This window comes from Apteryx mantelli, chromosome 17, assembly GCF_036417845.1.
Source record: "Apteryx mantelli isolate bAptMan1 chromosome 17, bAptMan1.hap1, whole genome shotgun sequence".
Classification (NCBI taxonomy): domain Eukaryota; kingdom Metazoa; phylum Chordata; class Aves; order Apterygiformes; family Apterygidae; genus Apteryx; species Apteryx mantelli.
This window is the reverse complement of record NC_089994.1, coordinates 14898162-14923361: the sequence shown is the minus strand read 5'-3', so window position 1 is coordinate 14923361 and position 25200 is coordinate 14898162. Positions and strand designations below refer to the sequence as shown.

Genomic DNA, 25200 nt, shown 5'->3' with positions numbered 1-25200 from the left:
AGCTCCTTCTATATTTGCATCCAACATCAGCTAAACCCTGGCCCCAACTTCTTATTGGATGCATTTGTTATATTCCCCAGAAAGATGCTTTCTCCTGGCAGAGGAGCTTTATTTTAAGAAATACACAGCACAGCAATAAAGAGGTTCTAAATAGCAGTCAAAAATATTCCAGTGCAATTGAAATGCTCTTTTAAACCCCAAAAGATGGCATGTAGTTTCAAAAGGGGAAAGTCAAGACAAAGGAACAAATGGAGTCCTAGTGCACAGGGATACATAGTTACCAATGGAGCGCACCAATTACGCTCCTATTGAATTTGGTCCTAAAAGTCCTATTTTGTTAAAGGCTAACTAAAATAGTATCTAAGGACTCTTTTACCAGAAGAATTTCTGTACACTGTCACAAAGATAGAAGCAAATAAAAATAATTGAAGCAATTGTCTCAGTTGTCTCCAGGGTTGTCATGATGATGTTGATAAAATCAAATAAAGTGGAAGTTATTGCAAGTTGTTAGTGAGCAGCACAGTTGTGAATTGGCAGTGCAAGAAACTGAAGAGCTTAAAAGGTTTTCTCATTATCTAGATTTATTGTTTTCAGTTGTGGGAAAATGTTGGCTAAGCAAAAATAACATGAATAATGTCTGGTCTTGGTGGTGTGTTTTGAACGAAAATAAGGTTTTCTTCTTCTTTATATGGCTTTTACTGGACTACTAAAACCTGCTGTGTCAATCCATCTATTCTTAACAGGTTTAATAGTTTGACTTTATCCTATATATCCATGTACATAGCCCATGCGTTTGTGAAGAACAGGGACTCACAGGGAAGATCAGGCACCAAGGGGTGGTTTGAAAAAGCCTGGTTGGTATAAGTAAACTGGATATTAGAGTTAGGTGCCTACTAGCCAACAGAGCAAATTGTAAATTTTGATTTTGAAATGCATCAGGGAAGGAAACAGAGCAAACTTTTTAACCCTGCAGATTTGCCTACAGCCTGACATCCATCCTGTATTGAATATGTGGGACTTCTGCCTTAGCTTTCTGCGCTTCATGTGCTGGGGCACGGAGCTGAGCCGGAAGGGTGAGCAGGGCTCTTCCGAGGCATTTGTGCCTGTCTCTCACCCCCCGACCACGCAGCTGCCTTTGCAGAACAAAATCTGTGGGGCTGCGCAGTGAGGGCACTGGCGCTGCGTCATCTGAACACTTTCACGTTGATGCAGAAGCCTGTGGAAATACTCGGGACGTCCAGGTAGTTTCCCCTGACTTCCAGGGATGTTGGTTGACGCTGCAGCTCTCAGCAGGGTGCTCGGTAATGTGGGGCTACAGCCAGGCCCATCTCCAGTGCTCCTCGGGACAAGGCCCGTTTCTCGGCAAACTAGCTGGGGAGAACAGTGCGACGAGGCTGCGTCCAAGCTTGTATACAGTTTCGTGTCTTGATGTGCCATTAGAGCATAATGAAAAAAATATGCTGAAGAGTTTAGATTAGTATGTTTTAACATCCATTGTCATTGCCAAGTCAAACTTCATACGCAACGCAAGGTACAGCGTTTCACCCCGTCACTTGGCCTCAAGTAGATCGTGTGCTTGAGGATGGTGTATCTGGTAGAAGACATCCCTGCTTTAGAGGCATTTATCTGCTGTTAGTTCCTATATCCAATGCCTGCAGTCAGGAAAGCAGCAGCTAGCAAAATTTAAGGGCAGAGGGTAGGCACATGGTCGTAGTTCAGGAACTGGATGCTGCTCTGTTAGTAGCTATTGGGTCTGATTTCATTCTTCTTTGACTGTTGGGATCTTAATTTCTTCAGGGGCAGGACCTTTAATCTGGATCTTTTTACCAAGAGGTCCGAACCATCTGCTACTGCATTTCACTTCAGCAGGAAATTAGGGTTTTGAACATTTCCAAAAGTCTGCTCTTGTGTTTGCTCTTCAGTAAACCATACTTACGAAATTCATGCCCTTGAGATCAAAGGAATGAGATCTGTATTACTGAAATATTATATAAACTCATGTACCTTGCTTATATAATCCTGTTCTCATTGAATTTGGTAAGAATTCATCAAGGAGAGTAAAAATTGACCATTACTAGCCTTGAAAAGATAGAAAATATTCTCAAGCAACATGATATCAGACATTTTATTATTTTTCAATTACCTAGTGTCTGCTCCATTTTCTAGGAGTTTTGTTTACACTGCTGTGTGTCTCATAAACAGATTGCCATTTACTGAAAACGTTATTTCATGAATGAATGAAACTCATGATTTCCTGTAATAGCTAACTGCACTAATAGAAGGTTCTGACTTTTATCAAGTAAATTGTTGATGAACTGGCTGTGTGAGCCGGCAAACCCTCCACCCCAGCTGACTGCGCTGCGAAGTGGGCTTCGCTGTCATCCTTCACTGTGCCATTCTGCACATTCCATCCTCTCTAAAAATGCACAGGGCAGGCTCTGTGGTTTGGTTAGCAATGTAGATCTAGCTTAACAGCTAATAATAGTCATTTGTTTATTTAAGTTAACTGCTAACTATTTAGACTGTCACTGCCATCATAACATCAATCACTGTGTATCACTCCAATACGTAATTCACTAATTCAGTGTTTTGCGTAGATAGAAGTTAAGAATAAATTTAATTCAGTAATATTTCATTGCTAAGTGATTTTCTAGTACTTACTAAAACTTCTAACATTAGAGCTATGGTGGACGTTCACAGTAATCTGCAAGTCTGAAAACAGCCTGTGCAGTTCAATGCTAATACTTTGTAAGGTAATAAATATAGAGAAACAAAATCCAACATTGGATTTTTTACATTCAGATTTAAAACACAGATATTTTTCCTACTGTTTGCATACACTGGCAGATTAAGGGGAAAAAAATCAGTCAGAATATATGTAACAAGGTAACATGATAGATAGGCCTTCAATGACAGTATGAATCTTTAAAAAGCATCTGAATACAGTAACAGAGGAGTTCTCATTGGCTCCCAAGGTATTTAGGAGCACTTGAAACCCAAGCCTTGTTTTTATACTGCTTTGTTGCAGCCCATGATGTGCTCCCCTGGGAGAGTGTTTTTAGCTGGAAACAATGCTCTGGCTCAGGGTGGAGTACTCATTCCTTTACTGACTTAATATACATCTAGAGGAAATACTTAAGGTTCAACTCGGCAAGCTGGACAAGTCAGTAGGGCTTTGCCTGCGTACAGCAGTCTGCCTGGATGTGCCCATTGCAGAACAGGAGCCCAGTTCTGGCGTTTAACGTTTTGACACCCTGATGGACTCTGGTTGGACTTTATTTGGCAAGGATTTATCGGTGTGTGTATTCCATGCTGAAACTGTTCTAGGTAGGAATCACAGCCATGCCCGCTACTAATACTACTGTGTAATGAATAATGACTGTACATGTTCCAAAGCTTGAACGAGCTGTTGGAGACCTGTTTTTGAATATATTAGATATGTATAAGGCTAGACATCATGAAGCTGTGCAAAAATCTCAGACTTTGGGGGTTCTTCTAGCACCTAGCAGAGGCAGTATTGTGAAAGTACACAAATAGGATTGCAAATTGTGATTTGAAGAGGAAGGCCTACTTGCTGGAATTTGTGAGAGGAAATCAATCTAAGCCTATGGTTTCTTTTTCTCCTCTCACCAGAAAGAAAAATGTCTAATGAATGTCTCATGTCTGAAACACTGGGCTGGATTCATCAAAGGGAGTTAGTAATTACCAAATTGAGAGAATCATGAAGCGCTTTTCTAAATTTGAAAGGCTCATCAAGAATAGATCAGGAGCAGGCAAAATTAATAGTTATGAACTCATTTCCATAGAAATGGACTTATTAGCAAGCATGCCAGCTGCCTAAAATTATAAGGTCTTTTCCTTGTGCTTGCAGGAAATAATCTTTTTTTACAAAAGTAATTTTGACTTTTTATTTTTTATTGCTCTTCTAAACTAGCGTTTGGCAAAGTCCTTCTAAACTGCTTAAAGACTTTACTGGACAACAAAAAATGTGTAACTAAAAAGAGAAGAAAGATTTGGAAAGGAGAAATGGTTTGCAGTCCTTAGATTCCATCAGACTCTTCTCAATAGTGCAAACTTACTTAAGATAAAAATAGAATAAGTCTCAAGAAAAAACTTAAAAATCTTTATAGAATCAAGTTTGGTTTAGTGGGATCTAATGGCTGATAACAGCATGAGTTATAGTTGTCGTGTTATCTGCTTGTGGATATTCCACTTGTAGCATTTTGTCTTCACCAGACACTTACAGATCATCAGTGACCACAAAGACCAACATACTGGTCACAAACTACATATCAGACCAAGGAAAAGCTGAAGATTTGCCATCAGGGGGTGGAATGACTATTTAAAAAAAAAAGGGGAGGTAGTGGAAAGCTGCAGAGCCAGGAGAGAAATTCAGAGCCAGGTATGGTGATGTGGAGTTAGCAGTTGATGGACTTGACATAAGTAAATGCCAACCTTTAGGGTCTTGCTTCTGACTTAATTTACCTCTGTTTTTACTTTGGCAACTTTCATCAATTTCCACAGAAAAGGTGGTGGTTTCCCAAACTCTAATATAGAGGGTGGTTAATGTATTTCAAGACTTATGAATATAGTATCGGTCTTCCTGCTGAAAGAGAAGTCTCTGTAGGATAAGAGGTGCAGTGGCCAGCAGAAAGGCTCTGGTCTGAGGAAGAAAGAAATTCACTTTTCAGGTTTTATCATGGATTCATTACAGCTGTAACCTGGGTAAGGACTCGGAACAAAGGCGGTGGATTAGTCCGTGGGGCACTCTGTGTCCCAGATACTGTGACACTTGGCATTGCTTGAAGGCTGAATCTTTGTCCTAAAGAGGAAAAAAGGGAGACCATAGTTTTAGAGAGAATTCAGTGACCTGCTGAAGGTAATTAGGGATCTGCTGGTGAATAATATATTCCAGAAAGTTGGATACTTGTTTGTTAAAGCTATACGCTCAGTGGAGAAACTCTAAAAATGAAACCTGGTTAGAATGCAGCAAGTCCAGCTCTTTCACCAAAACTCCAAATGAAAAGAAGTGGATCCTTCTTTAATCAGTGTTAATATCTCATGGTACGTGATTTTCTTCTGAAACAAAGCAGAAAACATTTGACAAGCGTGCTGTTTTTCCAGATAATGGTAAAGATTCTCCACAGAAGCAAGACCACCATCTTGGGTCAGCTTTGCTTTGTCATCTTTGCTTTAGTTTGTATGTTAATATTAGTTAGAGCCACGGAAGGTTTATGTATCTCAATTGCTGCTGCTTTCTAGATCCTCAGAGACAGATTTCCAGTCCAGCAGTATATAAACACGTCTGCCTTTAAGTGAAACGTGTGGCTTGTACAGCTATACAGTGAAGGTTTCTTTGCCGCGCCAAAGATGCAGTGCAGATCTTTGCATGTTTGCAGGGACAGGAGTCATTTTACTCCCTGGCAATTACTTCAGTTGGCTGTATGGGTGAGATGCGTGCACGTGCTTTCCTCAGGGAGTCTTGGTCTTAAGAATATAAAACCGCTGTTACGGTTATTTTTCTGGATGTATAAAAAGAAACACAGGAAGGGAGTAATTGAAGGCATGATGAACTGAGCTCAAAGAAGTGCCTGTCAGGGGGACACGTGGAATTGATTTATCAGTGCAAACTTACCTGACATATTACTTAAGTGACGAATCTAAAGCAAACTCATCCATCAGAGGTTTTGTTCAGAGTTTGAAACTACTCCTGAGTGTTTGTGAGTGGCAACTGCTGACTTTAACAGACTGGACCTAAACTGCAGATCCAAACATACCTTGATGGGTCTAATATCCAAATCCATAGTTAGTGTAAAGCTCATCTCTGAATTTTATTGCTGTGTTGTGAGCGAATTCATTTGATGATTAGATAAAACAAGCCACCAGAAGAGATGAGCAGAAAATAATGAAGTTGAGTACTTCGCCATGGTGCCCACAGTGGTAGTGTTTTTTGACAGAAATTGTCTAATTACAGCCCTAGCATTGTGTAATAAAATTTGTCTTAAAGAGTTTTTGCTGATTGTCTGGTTGGCCACCCAAAAGATGCATTAATAGCTTCTGGTTTTGCCTGAAGGTGGATACAATCTTCTGTCAGCATGGAAAATATTTATCCTCCAGGCATTGGAGCATATGTTTGTGTTGTTTGTTGTCGGAAAGAAAGCATGAAAATCAATAATTCCTACTCTGATTTTTTTCCCTTTACAATGTGCCTTCAAAAACATATGGCAAAAGCCAGATTCTGCCTCTGTGCAATTGGGAAAAGGATCTTTAAGTCTCTGTTCTTTGCAGTGGCAGGCTAAAACTTTCTAAAAGCAGAGCTCTTGGTGTCACTGCTTTAGGGTACGGACACACGAATAATGTACCATGGGATGGGACAGAGTATGAAATTACAGAGGGTCACGTCCCTCGAGCAGGAGCATGCTATCTTGTGCATGCAATAAGAGCACATTCAAGTCGTTACAGAATGGCTAACGTGCTGCAAGTTCGGGTTTTAACCTATTTTGTGAGCATGTGCACTGAAACTCGAGTGGCAGTGATCACATCAGTTGTCTTTTGATGTAAAAAGATGAAGCAATTGGGTCAGCAATCAGGTTAGCAGCCTTCTCCAACTCTTTGCTCTCCTTGTTTTGTAAGCTGCATCAGGTCCCCACGCTGATGTGCCTGTCTGCAGAATGGGGCAGGAACTTGCACGCTGCTTTGTAAAGTGCATGAATTTTTGTGGAAGAAAAGCACTGGATGAGCAAAAGTTTGCTTTCTGAATAGCTCTCAGCTGTGGGTAAGCTGAGTGCTGTTGGGTAAATCTTGGTGTCTGTTTTCTGCTCTGTAACTTGAAGATAAGGATATCTGTCTTTCTAACCTGAGGATTAATTATTAATATTTACATAGTGTTGGACCAGAGGAGAGTGCTAAGTGTTGTTGTTAACAAAAGAAGCAGAAGTAATTTGTGAATACAGCTCTGAATACTATGCATTTACATCCGTTCCTTTACCTTTAAATTTTTATTCCCAGATGAAAAATATATAATGATCACCATACAATTACAAGTCTACATCACTGATGAGAAGAATGTTTTCATGAATTGAAAATGAAGATAATCTACCCCCCCCATTTTTGTCATATGTAATTTATGCAAATCCATTTTCTTTTCCACAAAGGTAAAGACAAGTTTGGGTTTGAAAGACTTCCCCCTCCCACTGCCCCACGAGCTCATTTCTGATACAGCATAAGGAACAGCCAAGTATTGTGTCGTTTTGGAGCATCAATATTTGCAGCAACAAAATTATAATAATGCTATATTAAATAATTCAGCAACATCTGTGCAAACCAGTTCCCATGATCTGGGGCTTATTCTGTAAGTTCATAGTGATTACTTAGAATGAATGCCTGAGTTTAATGCCTACATTTCAGGAAACTAAAAGATGTACTGTCATGTTATCTATAAAGTTTAGCTGTTGCCCAATGCATAATTTGATTTAGGTTTTTATTAGTATCTTGAAGTCTACGTGTTGAATTTAATGGTAATTCTGGTGTTGAAAAGAAAAATCAAAATGTATTTTGTTATTGACATCCTACAGATGTTTCATTTATGTGAAATTTTGTTTTTGCTTTTTTTTCCAGAGTAAACATCTCCTCCTATGAGATCCTGCAGATGGACTTTGAGATCGACAACAGTAGCAGCCTGACAGGGGCCCAGCAAATTACCTGGCAGGTGGAGTACCCTCGAGATGACTCCGTGAGCGATCTAGTGGTCTCCGAGATCTTTGTCAGCCGAACTATGTTTGTGGGAATAGTTCCTCTTGCAATGGTAAGAACCTGCTGCTGCTTCTTTTTGCTAAATGTTTCCTTTGCTTCTTGTTAGTATTCAAGGAAATGTGAGCCATTTTATTATGTGCTACTTCCTATGCACCTGCTGCAAGTCATTTAAATGCAAAAAATACATTTCAATAATATTTTATTTACCTGATATGCCACAATGGCTCCTTGGAAACCATTTGAGTCTTTTGTGTAAATCCTTTACCATTTGTGGATTATTGGCCTGGTACATGGTTATAGCTCCTCTGGAGCCGTTGTCTTCTGGTGTGCTAATGTGCCTGCCATGCATGTGCTCTCAGGGTAAATGTTGCAATTAGTTGGGACGTTTTCATTGAAATAGATTAGCATGCATGTGTGGGAAACTTCATTGCTAAACCAAACTACTGGACTGTTTTCTGCTTTGTTTTTTCCCCAAAGTGCCCGCATGCACTTGCCTATCACAGTTTAGTGAGCTGCAAAGTGTCGATTTAATAAAAGGTTCATTTGGAGTTATAGAGAAGGGATAAGCTACTTTCTGAAGACTTAGATGTAGGCTGTATTTTCTAGTCAGGGTTTAATGTGTCCTTGTGCAGGAAGCTTGAAGCTGACGATTTGTATGAAAAATGCAAATATCTGCTTGCAAACTCAAATGCAGCTTTTCTTAGGGGGAACCTTTGGCCTACCTTTGGGCCTGATGGACCTTTTAGTACTAGAGGTTTAGGCTGGCACAAATCCTGTGATTTCATTGGGGATATTCTGGTATAAAACTAGAGCAACTGCTGTATCTATGTGAATTTGATCTAGGCACCTTTAAGGGTTGATTGTTTTTCTCCCATCTCCCCCTGTTGCTTTTTTAAAAAACTAAAAATAAGATTTGAGTGCCTGGCTGTTACACCAGTTCCCTGAGAAACACTGTGGCCGTGTTTGCTTTCTCGTGAAGATTAAACTTTCCTTTGTGAGCGTGTCTGCATTGGTTATCTTTCTGTTCTACCATACAACCAACAAATACTGGCATTTTCCCTGCACAACCACTACCTCCTCTTGCTAGGACAGCAGCAAAGATGCTTGTAAAGATAAACAAGGCCTAAATGAGTCTTATTTTCAGTTCCCACTGCCAAAGCCTACACTTATTGGCTGCCCGATGATAGTGATACACTCAGTGACAGAGGAGAAATTGTATGGGGAAAAGTCTATAGAGTATTTTATTCTAGTGTTCTTTTGAAGCATGTAAGCAGTCAGCGTGGCCAGAGGAGATGAAACAAAACTCTAATTATGTGAATGGAATATCAAGTAGTAATGGTGAATCAAACTATAATAGCGACAGAAAGTGGTGCATGACCTGACTTGCACATAGCACTGCCCGTTTCAAAGGTTAGCGTGGGGTTTGGGCCATGCAGAGCACGACAGGTATAAAAGAAAAGCAAGTCCAACCCAAAAGCCCATTGCAAATGTTGGATCGGAGCTTTGCTGCTGTTTCTGCCAGGGGCTAACTTCATCTCTTTGCAGTTACGGCAGCTATTGGCTACATAAACTGTTTCTAAACATCCTTGGACAAAATCTGAATCTGAATTTGAAGTGGAGTTAATCTAATCTCTGACACTTCCTCCTAATAAATTAACTGCGAAGGAAAGAAAAATGCTTCTTTTATACTTTTTTATCTCCCTTTGGAACATTTTAAATGCTGTGTCACAAGGCCTCAGTTTTTAGATGGGGGTCTCGGGGGTTGTTATCTTGCTGCTGCATGTGAGCGTCCTTAACTGGCTTGGCCCTAGGCTGACAGGAGAACTGAAGACGGCAGCAGCGAGAGCGACAGCTTGTATTTGCGCTCCTTCCCCTGTGCTTGCCGGTTTGTTGTGCTGCTTCACGCAGCAGTCGCTACCTGGAGCAGGTCCCACACTGCTTTGCTGGAGCAAAAGAATTCCTCCGTGCATAATCCCGTGTTGCTCAGTGAAAGGTGTTCCTGACCGAACGAAATGCGTTTTAACTTTCCTCTCCAAGATTTGCCTGGCACATTAGTAAGGCAGTCTCCCCCTGAGTGCATGTGGTTATGCAGAAAGGAGAGTTTTGTCGTCTCCTGGACCTTTGTTTCCCCCTAAGAGCTCTACAAAAGGGTCCAAGAACCAGTAGGTTTCCATGCCTTTGCTGTTGCACTGAACATGAGTGACTTGCTGTTCCTTTTCAGTGTATCCATTGTTTTAATGTAAGCATTGAATATTTATAGATGAAAACCTGTATTTTCTTGGAGAGTTTAAGGTGTGAGTGCAAAGTTTGGTCCTTGATATGCAGGAGCGAGTGTTTGGATGGGATTACCAAAATCTCATGTTTGTTCGGTGCTAACGACAGCCACAGTTGAATGAAGAAGTGCAGTGTAGTGTTCTTGTATCACAGCGTGGGTATGGCATAAAGCTGAACAGGAGACATTTCTTTCCAGTAGGAGGACTGAGGTGGATTCTGTAGTAGTTTATATGCTCATTGGAAGAGAAATTCAGTGTGAAATCCTGCAAAACATCTGTGACTTTTCTTAAGAGATTTAAGCTGAGCTTAAATTTGTGGATCTCTTTTGGTAGGCTACTTTGGTTCTTCTAATATAAAGATGTCCTCCTCCATAGGGTTTGGAATATCTCTGTTTTTTGCTGCATTTGATCATGAGTTCATCTTTAGGTTTCCCATGCTACTCTTCTAAAAAAACCAGTAGAAAACAGAAAAAGCCCCCATATGATTTATTCTGTCACTGCGTTGTGGTTATTCCTGAGAATAGTGGTGGGGACATTTTTCTCACTACTAACTTGCTTTTTTCTCATGGATAAAGAAGGTGTGGTAGACTGCATGGTAACATTTGAATAATAATCTGATGAAAAGAGCTGATTTCTTGCTTCAGTGCGTTTATGAAGCACTTAACGTCAAATCTGATGTTCTTAACGTTTACATTTTGTAGCAAGCTTGAAAAGCATTTTGAGGGTTTTTTTTTTTTTTGCTTTGGTGTGTGTGTCTGTGTTTTTAAGTAAAGAAGCTGATTTCTGCACATTATGTAACAAAAAATAGCTCTGTATTAGCAGACAATCTTGCTGAAATGAACTGATATTGCAGTTTTTTTCTGGCTAGTCCTTTGGTATCAAATCAGCAGTGCATTAATAAGCACTGTTTTGAGATGCACAGAAGGAAGTGGGGCCGGGGGAGTCTGCGGGTGAAGCACTGGCCAGGGCACCACCGGGCAGCTGGGCTCTCGGCTGAGCTTATCTGACATACACTCAGTGAAAGAACATCACGATAAACTGCGACGCCTATGTACCGTGGCGAAAAAGGAACAGAAAATGTAAAGCCTTGGTAAGGACATTAGGAAGCTCCTGGAAACTTGTTAACTTGTAAGAAAGGACCTGATTCTCTTGGGAGTTAAATGCAAATCCCCGACAAGGAGAAACGGCATTACTTGGGAACTTTGTCTCCAAACTTTAAAAAGCAACTTTGTTTGAAATTCAGAGAAAGTTCTAATATAATTTACAGCAGAAATAAAACCTTAAGTTTCAGAGTGTGAATTGATTAATGAGAAGTTCAGGAAAAACATTAATGCTTGCAGAGGATGGATGCTGTTTTTTTGACTCATGATGTTACTGGGCTGTTGTTCAAGTAAATTTAACTAAAAGGAGATGAGGAATGCAGCCCAATCAAACCCTGCAATCTCAGACCTTCTTAATTTTTATTAAATCCAATAAATGTTAGTCTACCTATATCCATTTTTCTTCTGGATATCCTTTGGATATCTAGATGGATTTCCATGTTTACCTCCATCATAGAGAAGTTTGAAAGTGTTTGCTGGAATTATTATTTTTTAAATGCATCTTATTAGTTTAAATGCAAAAAATTTTTCGATCTAGCATGCACAATTAGGTTAGAAATACTTAGTGTAACAAAACCAGCTGTTTTTGGCTTTATTCTATTTAATTGATAAGTGTAAAAATGCTGTGTGTTTTTTTTGGTTTGTTTGTTTTGGTGGGGGGGAAGGAGGTTCGGAAGAAGAGACTAATGTATAATCTTGGAATATTGGGAATTGCCCCAAACTAAATATTTAAATAAATAAAACATTTTAACTAATGAGAGAAAACCAAGCAAAATTTCATACCAGAAAAGAGTCTGCTTTCTGCATCATCTGACGCGGTTCTCTCCACATCCTTAAATCCCTTCTAATTGAAACATCATGTTTAACAACTCCATAGGGATTTCCAAAGGAACTCCATTTGGATGGAGACTGCCCAGTCTGGTAATTTAGGATCTGCTTTCCGAAAGTGGCACCTCCACTCCTAGAAGGGCTGTGCACACGCTGTATGCAGGGGGAGGCGCGCAGGGAGGACGCGATGCGAATGCAGACCATCCCTGGCTGACACGGCAAAGGAAGGAGGAAATACCGAGATGGGTGATCACAACTGCCTGTAACCTACACTTGTCTCAGGAGCTGATTTGGATGACAGCTGTGATAACCCTACTGCTGCTCTAAAGGATCGACTGTTTGTAGAGTTGTTCTTATATCTGTGCCTGTAAATCACATGCCTGCTGAGAGGCTTCAGTCCTAGAGCTCTTTTTATAGAGAAACATAGTGGGGAATGCTCTAGTTAAGCTATACTGTCATTTCCATCATTCCCAGCTGCTGAGAAGAGCGTGGAAAAGGAAGCAACATAATCTGCGTGCCATAGAGCCCGCGCCTTATGGGAAAAAGCAAAAGCATTCGGTTTTCTTTGAGCAATATTTTGAGATACGGAAGGACGTAAGAGGACAAACTGTATTCAGCCTGCACATGTCCCTGTGTCCCCCCCGTATCTCTCCTCTCCCCCCAGCATAGTCCCCAGTTTTTGTCTAGCCCAAGCACGGACTTGTTTCCTCTTGGCAGGTGACGAGAGCATCGGTTCAAAATCAATCCGGAGTGCAAAGCACTTACCGTATCACTGGCACCGCTTCCAGCCTCTCTCGTGGGCTGATCCCAGGTGGTATTGCTGTGTGCGTTTTACACCGTTATGGAAACAGATTGCTTATTTTGTCTAGTATTTGGTGGTCGTTGACTTATGCTGAGATGATCAGACATGCTCCTGGGCCTTACCTACCCATTCTACCTAGTGTTTTTTATAACCAACTGATCTGTCGTGTTCTTGAGCTGTTTATACCAATAGTCCGTCTGTTGTTCCTCGAAGGTTTTGTTTCTGTAGATAAATAGACTGGGAAATTCAGTCTTTGTGACCAAGAAAATCACATTGACAAGATTTCTTAGTAGGTGTAAGTGTAATTCTCCTCTTATATTGCTTTAAAGGTAAAAATATATATGTATTGAGGCAGGGTGTATATATAAGTATGTAGGTGAATATTGGATCCATCCTTAGTTACTTTTTTCAGACTGCTGTAGAAGTGGTCAGTGAAATTCAAAGATCTTTGGACAACAAATTGAGAAAATACGTAGCTCAAAACTGTAGCAGCCTCTGCAATAGTTTAGAGCGCTGTTATTTTAATCCCAGAAGCCGTGCAGGTAGATTCTTATTAGGAAGGAATTTGGATTTAAAAATGAAAGAAAGCAGTCTGTGTGCGTCTCTGTAAATACAACTTTGCAAATAATTCTAAATTATAATAAATGATAATAAGAAAAGCAAATTCCTTAAACTCCATACAAATTAACAAATTATTTTTTCCTTTAGTAATCCTGTTATTATGTAGCATTTATGTAGTGTTCTATATTTTCCAAATACTTTCCAGGTACTAATTAATCAGACCTGACTAAACCAAGCTTCATAAGAATGAAAAATTATAGGGAAATTAAGTCACTGTTACTCAGTTTTACCTGTTTCTGAATGATTTATGAGTCACTTTTCATACTCCTGAAAGTACTTTCTAAAACACTTCAAAAAAAATCCCACAGTAATATTGCTTAATATCTCTGAAAACTGTTTCAGTTAGAAAAGAGGTAGGATTTATAACGTCAAGAACTAATGACAGCACAGATGAGTGGCTTTGGAGAATGTAAATGCTGTTTTATCACCCAAAGCTGTGCATAACTATTTAAGCCAATTTAATTCAGGTAAAAATGTATGGATGGAAGGATTACTCCTTCAATTTGAAGTCTATTTAGTAGCCAGAATATTTGACTCATGGAGGTTTTGCAGGGGAAAGATTTCATTTTGTCTAATTTTTTACCGTAAGCTTTTAAGAGAAAAAACTGCTGAGAAATTTTGCCTATAGAAAATGAAGAATGAAGCCGAGCACTGTGCCGAGGTGGTTGTGGATGTAGCACGGGGGCTTCTGGCTGGAGCCTGCCTGCACCGTCCTAGTGCAGATACAGAGAAGCAAATGTGCCTCCAGCTGCCTCCGAGGACCTGGGTCCGGCTGCTGCGTTTAACCTTCCGCGACGTGCCGAGGGTCACACGCAAATGTCAGCTGTTTTGCTCCTGTGAGGCTTATTTTGTTTTCTTTTTGGCAGTTAATGTCTCCAGTAATTGATTCTTTCAACAGCTGGTGTACAGTTTAACACATGCCACTAATGTCCCCAAAAGTGGAAAGGTGATCCATTTTCATCATGATGAGTAGAATAACAGACCGAGGTGAAGAAACGGAATATCAAAAGCACATTGGAGGTTCTTCTCAGTTCCGCTGTTTTATGATGTTACTGAATACCAGGATTTGCTTTTTTGATACTACAGTTAATAAATATAAATACTGTGGCTGATTTTATTTTCTTTTTCTATGGCACTGGTGCAGGATACGATTTGTGAGTCTGGTTAGTGTCTAACGCATCAGGTGGTGTGTTTCGGGCAGGTCTGCCATATTGTTGCACAGCTGGATTTTCTTAGGGTTATAGTAAAATTAGATGCCTTGCTCCACCTTCCTGTTACATCCTTGCATAAAAAAGCACAAGCGACTTTGCTGAGGTGAGCGAAGTTCTGGTGGTACAAAACTAACGGCCTAAACCGGTGTCATGCATTTCCTTTCTCTGTGAAGAGACAGCAGATGACTAGGAAGAGCTCTCAACATCTTAGCGTTTTCCACCTATATTGAATTTTAATTTCTTGTTGTTCGCGGAGGTCTTTGTTGCTACTCTACTTGTTCACCCATAGCAGCTGGCTGGTGCCCAAGCAAGGCGAGGCGGGTAATGTCGAGGCTGCATACGGGCACGCCTGGGACTGCAGGCAGAGTCATTACAGTGGCTGAATAAGTGACAAAGCAAGCTAAGGACCTTGTTTCCTTTTATAGAAAGGGTTGCGATAGAGACGTATTCTGACCTCCTAGAAATTGTTATGGTTGTCCTGTTATTAGTGGGAACAGCAGAGTTACCACAATTTACAACATCTAAGGGCGTAACTCTACTGGCAGCTTATACCTGTTTTTGAATGGGCATAAATTGCATTTACAACATCTTTCTATTCCTGTTACCTTGCCAGGGGGCTGAAATGGATCCTTTTTGCAAAGGACGATTAAGTCTAAAAGCACCAAAGCACAGTCCTTGAAACATTAGTAATAATGACACCTTCTTACCCAAAAGGTTTAATTTTCACCTTGATCATTGACTTCAGCGAAGACACTGTGTTCGTGTATTGTTTTATGCTTTTGTTAGCACTTCAAAAATAGCACAATGCAGGATGTAAACTAAATTCTCTTCCTTCTCCTGGATCATCAATTAACTTCTATGCTACATTTAATACAGAGGAAAGAGCATAGGAAAAAGACACTTCTGATAGATGTTGTTGATGTAGCAGAGGTGTTGAGGTTGTTGGCGCTGATGTTGTTGAATACAAAGGACGGCATTTGCTTGGGTCTCTGCTCTCCTGCCCCTCTGGCTAAGGTGGCATTTGTCGGGCTGCAGTAGTAGTAATTGTCTTCTGCACGTAAATGGAGTGTGTTTGACTGGTTAATTCATTAAGAAGCGATAAAACCAGTGCTATATCTATAGTATTCTTGCAAAGTGGAGAGTATATCATGCTATTTATAGAAATTGGTAGCACAGATAAATCCGTTATGTGCAATGATGATACAATTCTCACAGTTCTCTGTCTTGATCAAAATAGACATAATCTGAAGTTTCCATAGTTCTGGGAAGCTGCCAGTAGCGAGATTGTCAGTGGAGTCTGACTCCTGGGTACAAGAAATAAACACTTCACCGGTTCTGAGCCTGTCCAGGTTTCTGCCACAAAAAAAATGTGATTGGACTAAACTTATCTAACTAACAGTTGAGGAAAAAGAAGAAGAAGAAGAATCCAGGTCTTTTAGAGAGTTTCTAGGCAACCAGGAACTTTGACTAAGTAAAGAACAAGACGTTGCAGAGATATACTTTAAACTCTTTTTTGTAAGAAGGCTCCAGCCGAGGCTGAAGGCTTGAGGGACAGAATGCATAATAATAGACGAATATTTAGTGTGCTCTTCTTATCTAGGAAGATGATAGTTTGGACTGTGACTGGCAGCGCTGGTGTTTTAGCTACACATGGTACAAAACCTTTGTTGTATAGTAGCAGGACTGTAATTCCCAGTCTGTCATCGTTCTAAAGTGCTTTTCAAATGCAACAATCAATATTTCACCAGTGCTCTGAACCCCTCCGCCTGAAACATTTCTGTATATGCTACAAGTATTTAATCTGTGTCTTCAGAAATCTTGTTTCCTCCCCAAAAACGTAAGCTGTTGGTTGACTAATGGTTGACTAATGTTGTGAATCACTTAGAAGCACAGATGGCTGTATATACTCTCGTAAGGTTTCTTTTAAATGGGAGGCTGAATAATAGCGTCTCCAGTTGCTGCTAGCGAACATGCTGACAGGAACACCCAGGAAAAATGGTCCTTAAAGATGCCCGTTTCTATAACTCAAGCTGAAAGAGAATTGCTGAGTGCAACACTTTATTTGTTTTGGGAAGAGCAAGAATGCAGAGCAGGTTTTTCTTTTTTTATGTACTTCCAGCTCTGGCTGCAGTGTAGCTGCTGAGCAATAGGAGGGTAAAGGCAGCTCGGGAGGAAAGCCACGAAATCCCCGTTTGAAGAAGGGACGGCATGGCCTTGTGCTCTTACTTATGGAGAGTCTGCTGCCGTCACGTTCTGGCGTGGCTTTTCCCAGGCTGCATGCCTTTTCAGCCCAATGGTTGAATTAAAAAATATTTTTGGGGGAAGATTTTCCAAAAATGATTGCCTAAAAAAACCCTGCTCTAAATTATTTGGGTTGGTCTGCCCTGCATAAGAGACGGGACTCGAGTGTCTTGGTTGTGCTGCGAATATTGTCACATGCTCCATGCGCAGACCCTCAAGCCCCCCAAGGCAGTGGCACCGTCTCCAAGCAGATCCACCTGCAGAAGACTCCTGCAACGTTCTGCGGTGGTTCTCCACGCTGAGCATTTCCCACGCGACCTTCTGGACAAATAAGCAAAGTCATTTTAAAGTTTGAAATCACTTGTTTCCTGGTATTGCTCCTCCTGTTTTGTAGCTTTTTTCTGAGGGTCTACTTAGGTTATCTCCTGTTCCATAATTCAGATTCTACCTTGACTTGCATTCATGACAATTCCTGTGCCCTTATTTGGGGGAAAGATTTCTCCTGTGCATTCATTTTAATTCAGTACAAGTGAAAAGATGTGTGAAGTAATGTGAATTGGAGTGTTCCTGTTCCTGCATAGGCCACTGTTGAATCTAGCTATCAAGAAGGGAGTGAAAAGCCTTTAAGATTTTTTATTTTTCCTACAGAAATCTTTTTTGCTAATGGCAATATAACTTACATTCACATACCAATTAAAGGAGCACGGCTCAAGGCAAGATGGGAATTGACCCAGACTTAGAAAGGAGCTTACCTTCTCCTTAAAATAAAATAAGAAAACATCAAGCTTACCAGCCTATTTTCTTCAGTCCCTCTGGGGTCAGCTATGAAACCCCAGAACGCTTAATCCTAGAGTGTCAAAAATAGCAGAATAGGCAGGCAGTCAGTCATTGGTAGCAAACCCCGATGATTTACATATTTTTTAAAAAAGATTGGTGAAAATGTATTTATGGGCAAACTGTCCCATATCTGTTTATCCATTGCACTCAATGCATTTTTCTTACTTGAAATCATTTTGGTCTTTGGCCTTCCAGTTCCCTTTAAAATTATACAATACGTTCCTATTTTATTTGACATAGAAAATCAACCCCACAGAAGATGATTTTGTATGTTAAAAATACTTAAAAGTAAATTCAAAATTCAAAATAAGAGTAGTTCTTCATCCCAGAAATATTGGGGATTATCAGAACTTTTTAAAAAATAAACCGAAAATCTGTGACTCCAGGATCACAGATGTCAATGTGAATTTTACTACTGATTAATGGGAGCAGGTTTGAAGCTTGAACTTCGCTCAAATCCCATGCTGGAAAGATTTTAAACTCAAAGCAAATTAAGTACTGTGGAGAGAGTGCAAGATGAGAAAAAAGGAAATTCTTCATTTGTATTATTGTATTTCACATGCCCATAGTGTAGTGTTTTATGTATCTGTAGCAGAGATAATATCTTCTGCAGTTATTACCATCTTGAAATTAATTGTTATGGGGGTTTAATAGCTTTGTTTTGTAAGGCTGTCCTAACAAGCACAGGGGGAATTTTATGTAGAAAGATGAAATTTTAAAAGATTTCTTGAACCGTATCGGCCAGCATACGAACCTCTGAAAATTTTATTAAATTTGATCCAGGAGGAGAATTTTACTCTGAAATAATCTGAAATGGAAATGTGCGGAGAATGCATGCCATGAAGAATTTCTAAATAGGCTTCATCCTGACTGAGCAAAGCCAGGAATTCAACCTTCTTTGTGAACGAATACTCAAAAAAAGTTATTTTGGGTTGGTCAAAATTATTTTAACAATGGAAAAACATTTTTTCCTTGTAGAATTAATTTATTTGATTAAACTTAATTAAATAATGCTCAGTTCTTCCAAAAATGAAATTCCAGCCAAATCCCCTCCATTTCACCAAGTGTCTCAATTTTGACTGAACTGTATTATCGAAAAGGATATCACATTTTTTCTCTTTCACTCTCATTCTGGGCATTTGAATGAGGTCTTGGAATTGCTCGGTACCATCCATTATCCCTTTCTTTCTCTGCTCAGTGAGACATTTCCTATAATTTAATTCTGAAAGTAAAAATGAATGAAAGAAACCAAAAGAGAATTTGCTACTGGTGGGACAAAAATAATGGCATTTTGAAAGATTCCGTGGAAGCAATGTGACATGACAATTTTTAAGAAGCCCTGTGAATGCCATTAATATTTATGATGCACTCAAGAAAACAGCTATTGTGTGCCACATCCATCAAAGATAAGAGTTGTATTCAACTGTGTTGGATGATAAACATTGAATGACAATAGCTAGAGATTATATGAGGGATTTCATACTCATGTTTTATGCCTGCTTGAGTAAAACCACCATGTTATTCCTCTGTGTGGCAATAATTTTCTTTCAGAAAATTAGATACATTTGCTGATAACTTGTTACAACTCTAGTCCAAACCCTTAATGAAGATGCGGGGCGTGCTGATGCCAAGTGCTCCGGAGATCCTGTTGCAAGCTCCTGGGGATCCAGTCCTAAAGGCAGCATTCTCCACTAATCCCCCTCTTGGAAATTACTCTGAAGTGTACCAAATTGCAGTGATTTGACCACATATTGCTGGTTGTTTTCAGTTTTGCTGAGAGCTGACGATTAGCCTGTGAGATGAAGGCCCTTCCCAACCCAGCAAGCTGGCTTTCTGTATTCATCTCTCTATAAAACACTCCCTCTCTCTCGGCCACCAGGAACGGGGCTGAATTGCCGGCACTGTGGGAGCTCCTGCTCTGCCCCGGCCCGATAATCTGCCTAGAAGTGTCATAAGACCGGCTTTGGTTTTTCCTCCTCCTCATCCCATTAAAGTGCAGTTTTAACGATGCTCCAGGCAGGACTTTACTGGGCGGAGGTAAAGGGAGCATCGCTCCCCGCTCCTGCTCGTGCCCGCTGGCTGACAAGTCGCATGTGCAGCTCCTGGTGCCATGCGGCCGTGCCGGAGGAGCTGCGCAGCCGTGGCCCCTTGCCCCCCATCGATGCTGTGTCTGCTCCTGTAATGAATCCTGCCAGTGCGGAGCATGCGTGCATTGCCACTTCCCTGTTCCTTCTGTCCTACTCTCTTGCCCAGGAGCTCTGGAGATGCTTCTTAGTGAAGATCAGACTAATGATGCCTGAATTTTGCACTGCACGCCCACGTCTTTGAGAAGAAATTGTAATTTAGAGTGGCTCTTTGCCTGATCAACAAATACCTGTAGCATCTTTAGTTAGGTGTTTCTAAATGCGGCTGTATTGGGAATTTGTGTGCTCTCCTGCTAGGCAGGGTAGGAGGATATCCACGAATTCCTGCAGCCAGGGGGCCTGGGGACTGTCTGTGCCATCTGCAGAGTTGCTGTTCATGGGAAACCCTTTCCAAGGATGCCCAGGCACTAAATTCCTGTTAGGAGTGAGTGGTCCCAAAAACAAACGTACAGAGGAAAATGCTAGAAGGTGCTCTTCCACTGAGCTTATGTGACTGTGATGCCTCCGGAGGGCTGTTTGGTTGCCTCTGCTCCTTTAGGTGTGCTGCTTTTACCCTCATGGAAAATTTGCTGATGGGAGTTCAGTGCAAGCTTATGGAGGGATCCCTTGACAGACTAATCAAGAGCAGTGGGACCTTCTGCAGGCCAGGGCTGAGGGAGCTTCTCGGCGGAGCGGTTGCAAGCAGGACAAGTGGAGGCAGCCCGAAGTGATTTTGTGAGCAGTTCAGACCGTTAAGAGCACCCAGAACGGGGAAGCACAGCATGCCGGAGGAAGCTACAGAGCTGTTAGTGCTTACCTAAAATGAGCGATCTTCTTGGTCCTTAACCACTAGCCGATAATTTGGCTCGTCCATAATTTTTTCCGGAATGCTCATTTTGGTTTTATTGCCAATTAACTTAGCATTCTAGTCTCAGTCTACAGTTGATTGGCCAGTAATTTGAACGGAAGCCCTCATCAAAAGGGCATCGTTCGTAAAACAGAGAAGAAATCTCAGAGATACTGAAATTACTGTTAATTAAATCAGCACATGAATATAATGGGAGCACGTGAACAAAATGATATTTGTTTTTGGACTGTTCTGCTAGCTGGAGAGTGAGTCCTATTAGGACTATTTAATTGTCAGCCTGTATTTATAAGATGTACAGCGAGCTGAGTCCCTTCTGCATGAACTAATTTTGTACTGTGTATACACGTTTGAGTGATGCATATAGTTCTTAGATTATGCAGGCAGAACCATATTCTTGCCAAGCAGATGCAGTGCCATATTTCTTATGTGCATGTTGTTCCACTGAAAGTAGTTGTTGTTTTTTTTTAAACAATCATTTGTATTTAACATACCTCTTGCTCAAAGCTGGTATTGACCTTAATGTGGTTGCTTCTGAGTTACATAGCCTCAATATCGGAGCTGGGCTCCGTAATTATTTTACATGTAATTTCTATTTTTTTAATTCAATTAAAATGGCATCATAGAGGTGGAGCAGAACAGCAATCAGAGCTTTAGAAGCTGTAATATAGTCTATAAGCAGCTATTGTGCATAAAAGGTATTCTTCCAAAGGTGCCTCAGCTTTACGGAAAACATTAAGCTACAGCTTTATTAAGATAATCAAGATAGTCTGAGGCGGTGCTTTGGGACAGCCTTGCAATCCTTGGCATTGCTCAGTTCGGAAGTACTGGAATCGGCGGTTTCACAGCTCTGCCGCAGGCGGAGCTGGGAGGCCAAGCGGCTTTTGTCGCTGGCTGGAGCTTTCCCGCGAGCCGCTGGCGGACGGGAGCTGCGCAGGAGGCAGCACGGCCTGGCGGCGGGACGGAGCGAGGGCCGCGCTCGGGAGCGCAGGCAGGAGCAGGCGTCGCAAACGCCGGCTGCTCAGGAGTGGTGAAGGCTTCCCCCGCGCTGGCTAGGCAGACGGGGGAAGAGATGGATCCATCGGGTTTCGAGGGACGAGATGGTGGCATCAGGTGGACATTTGTGGTCAAGGAGGGGGGAAGCTAACAGTTTCACATTATTTTTGGGACCTTCTAATTCTGGGTTGGTAAATGGGCCAGAGTGGCAAGGATTTTTGTCATTGCCAGCCCGCTTCCCGCAGCTGCCGGGAATCCCACTGCCCAGAACCTCAGCGCTGTGCGGCCGGGACCGGCCTGGCTCCTATTCCGGAGCTTGGGAGAGGGCCCAAACCTGCTTTTTTCAGTCACCGCAGAGGAAGAGCCTTGCCCTAGCTGGTGCTGCGATCGGAGCCAGCATTCGCTATCGCGGCTTGTGCAGCGTCCGGGGTAGGGTTGTACGGTGTAAAGCGGGGGAGGAAAAAGGGAGAGAACATCACCCAGAAATAGCAAAGCAGTCAGAGCACTTTGCTGATCCCTATTCCTTGGGAGACCTTTCTCCCCGTGTTGTTTCCTTGCAGTCGGGAGCAAGCTAAGTAATGCAGTGTTGGCTTGGCTCTGAGATAGAGGGGAAGCCGCAAGGTTTGAAGTTTGCTAAGAAGAAATTGCAGGGCCATTTGAATGCTGCAGCGTTTTGGCATGCCCAGCATGACTTAAGAGGTTTGATGTACTTTGTGTTGCTAGAGCTTTAAGTGACAAATGGAGTATTTGATCTCTGTCTCTCATTAGCGTGTCATTTCTTCCTTAGAGCATGGACGTCAAAATGCATTTGATCTCCCACAGAGTTAAAAACACTCATTGTTTCAGCCTCTGTTTTGAGGCTCACCTAATTAAAACTAAATTTCAAAGGGAAAAACATGCTATTAAATTCTGTGTCAGAGTAGGGAGTTGTAATGGTTGTTTAGGCTCTTGCTTCTAGATTGCCAGTTCAAATCTAATTCCACCAACAAAAATTAGAAATTTTTACTATGTAATATTATCTAGTTTCCAGGGACCAGCAGTCTATGTTAAAAACAAACCCCCAGCCTTATGAAATGTGATATTCTGGCTCTTAAGTACTGCAAATCACTTTTATAGAATCGGAGATGAGATTTCTCAGGAGCATCGCAGGACTGGATTTCTGGAAGCTATTAAGAGAGCGGGAGCTGCAGGTAGTCACTTCGTGGAGTGTTTGGACGGGGCTTGCCACCAGCTCCGGTTAGGTCCCTCTCTGCACGTTTCGGCCCCTACAGGTATTCAGGAGAGGTGTGTTCGGAGTCCTTCCAGTGTGCCAGGCGCTCCGGGGTCACCACAGCTGCGCTGGCGAAAGGGCTGGGGCCGGGGCCGCCCGGCCACCGGGGCTTTGGAGGAGAGGCAAATATCTGGGTTTTTTTTCTGACCCAGATGACGTATTTTTCCAGTGTTCCCCCACATAAGCAATTGCTTATTTTTTTCCTCTGCTTGTGGACTTTCAGCCTCCAAGGGAGCATGTCGTGCTTCCCACCTCAGCTCCGGTTCAGGGACTGTTAAGAGCAGCCTTCTCTGTCCTCCTTCGAGCATTTCCGCTCCTCAAGTGCTCCCAAAGCAGCTCCGATCCCTCCTGCAGTTACTTTTCTAGTAGTCTGTAATGCATGTAGGTACCCAGGGACTTTAGCTCAGCTTAGAAAGAGCCTGCACAAGGATTTTTGAGAAACTTAGTTTTGGACAGAGGTACTTGTAAGACAGGTAGGTCTATTTATCAGTTTATCAGTTTATATTTATTAGTTATTTTCAGTTGTAAATTTGCCATTTGAAATTTTAGATTGGTTTTTGGTTATAAGTTACATAGTTGGTTTCTTAACTGGATGACTTACATAACAAAATGAGTTTTGCAAACTCTGTTTTTCTTTGTAAAAGAGCTTTTGCATTGTGGCTGCTAGTTACACGATTATGTGCTCAAGAAGAAGAGAACCAGTATGTTATGGTCTCTGTAGCTTGTAATGTGAATTTTGAACCACAAGTTCAACTAGTTGTAGTTGGTGGAAAAGTATTCAGGTTAAAAATTACATATTATGATAAATAAAATAATTCTGACAAATGAGTACATTTTCGAGTTTTCCTAACTGGTCATGAACAATTCACAAAGAGGAAAAGGAATGCAAAATTCATCAAATAAATTATTCATTATGTTCACTCAGCTATAGCTAACAGTGAACAGTAATTACTAATGTTTAACCTATGTATGTTCACATTAACACTATTGTGTGGATAGCTTCAGTATACAGCGGCTTGAGATAATAGTAATGGATGTAAGTCAACTAGCAGGTGATTTTAATTGGGAAATTATACTGGATTTTTCTATTGAACTTCTATAAAACATTACATAAATATTGAATCTCCTTAATGTTTTCCTCCAGTTGAAAATACAGGCACAGAGAGTTCTGTGCTAATTTGATCAGTGGATAAGTAAACATCTTTTATTTTTTAATTCTGCTGTAAAAGTCTCAAACCCCCCTCCCCCAACATTAAATTCTGGAGAACCTACAAGGTGTCTGATGCAGTAACAGCAGCGTTTTCCACTTCGGCACTGATTTTTCATTAGCTGCTTGTAGGAGGTCTGCAGCGGAGCTCCTGGCGCGCCGCGGTGCCTCCCGCCGGCACGGGGAGCAGACCCCTCCGTCCTTCGCCCCGCTGCCGCGGCGCGGAAAGCCAGGCCTGGGGGGATCCCCTCGTCTCCCGGGGGCGCGAAGCCTCCGCAGGGGCGGCTCGCGCCTCCCGCTCGGCCGCCGGCTGCCTGGCGGATGCGGGGGGTCAGGCTTGCGGCGCGGAGGACTTGAGAACAGGTTAAGAGACAGGCGCACTGGTGGTCCGGAGGGTCCCTCAGCACTCGGCAGCAGCACAAATCCGTTGTGGGGTTTTTGGCTGTGGCAGTGAAGAATACTTTTTTTTTTTTTTTTTTTAAATCCTGTGGCTTGTTTGCAGAAATCTCTCTTATAGTTAAGCAGAGAAGAATTAGATTGAAAAGCAAGCACAAAATCATAAACTCGAAAGTATTTGGTATCGAATCGTCTGCCCTGTGGGCTAATTAGTAACTTTGGGGTGTAGAATCAATTGCTCTGAGTTGATCAGAAAGTGTCATTTATAAAGCTCCTCCGTTTCACTTAGGGTACCTCGTCTTAAGGAAAAAATAGCAGCAAACCCCCACAAATGATGGGAAATGGTGTAAAAACTAGGACATCATAAAATATTGTTTGCATAAAATTTGTTTTTGCGTGTGTCAATTTAAGCTGCATCCTTTGGGGTATGTTTTACAGAGAAGTGCATTAAAAACTAACCACATGTCTCCCATTAACCCTAATACAACTGATAATTCTGACAGTCCTGTGTGTTCTTAATGTTATCGTAATGCAATTTTATTTGATATTTAATTGCAGTAATTTAATTAATGTTACTGTAAATAAAAACGCTAAATTTTGCCCTCCTACACATGCAGATATGCACAGCAAGCAGCTCCAGTGGCTCCTGGGAGACTCAAATTTATGAGCCTTGGAGCA

The 25200-nt window shown here is 41.5% G+C and overlaps 1 protein-coding gene across 1 annotated transcript in view; it reads left to right on the top strand.

Annotated features, from left to right (window-relative positions):
• LOC106489907 (transmembrane protein 132B-like) overlaps positions 1-25200 on the top strand; it is a 148761-nt gene that overhangs the window by 59216 nt on the left and 64345 nt on the right. Inside the window, exon 2 of the mRNA XM_013949195.2 lies at positions 7618-7804. Coding sequence (XP_013804649.1) covers positions 7649-7804 — 156 coding nt within the window. The 5' untranslated portion in view covers positions 7618-7648. The remainder of the gene's footprint in view (positions 1-7617; positions 7805-25200) is intronic.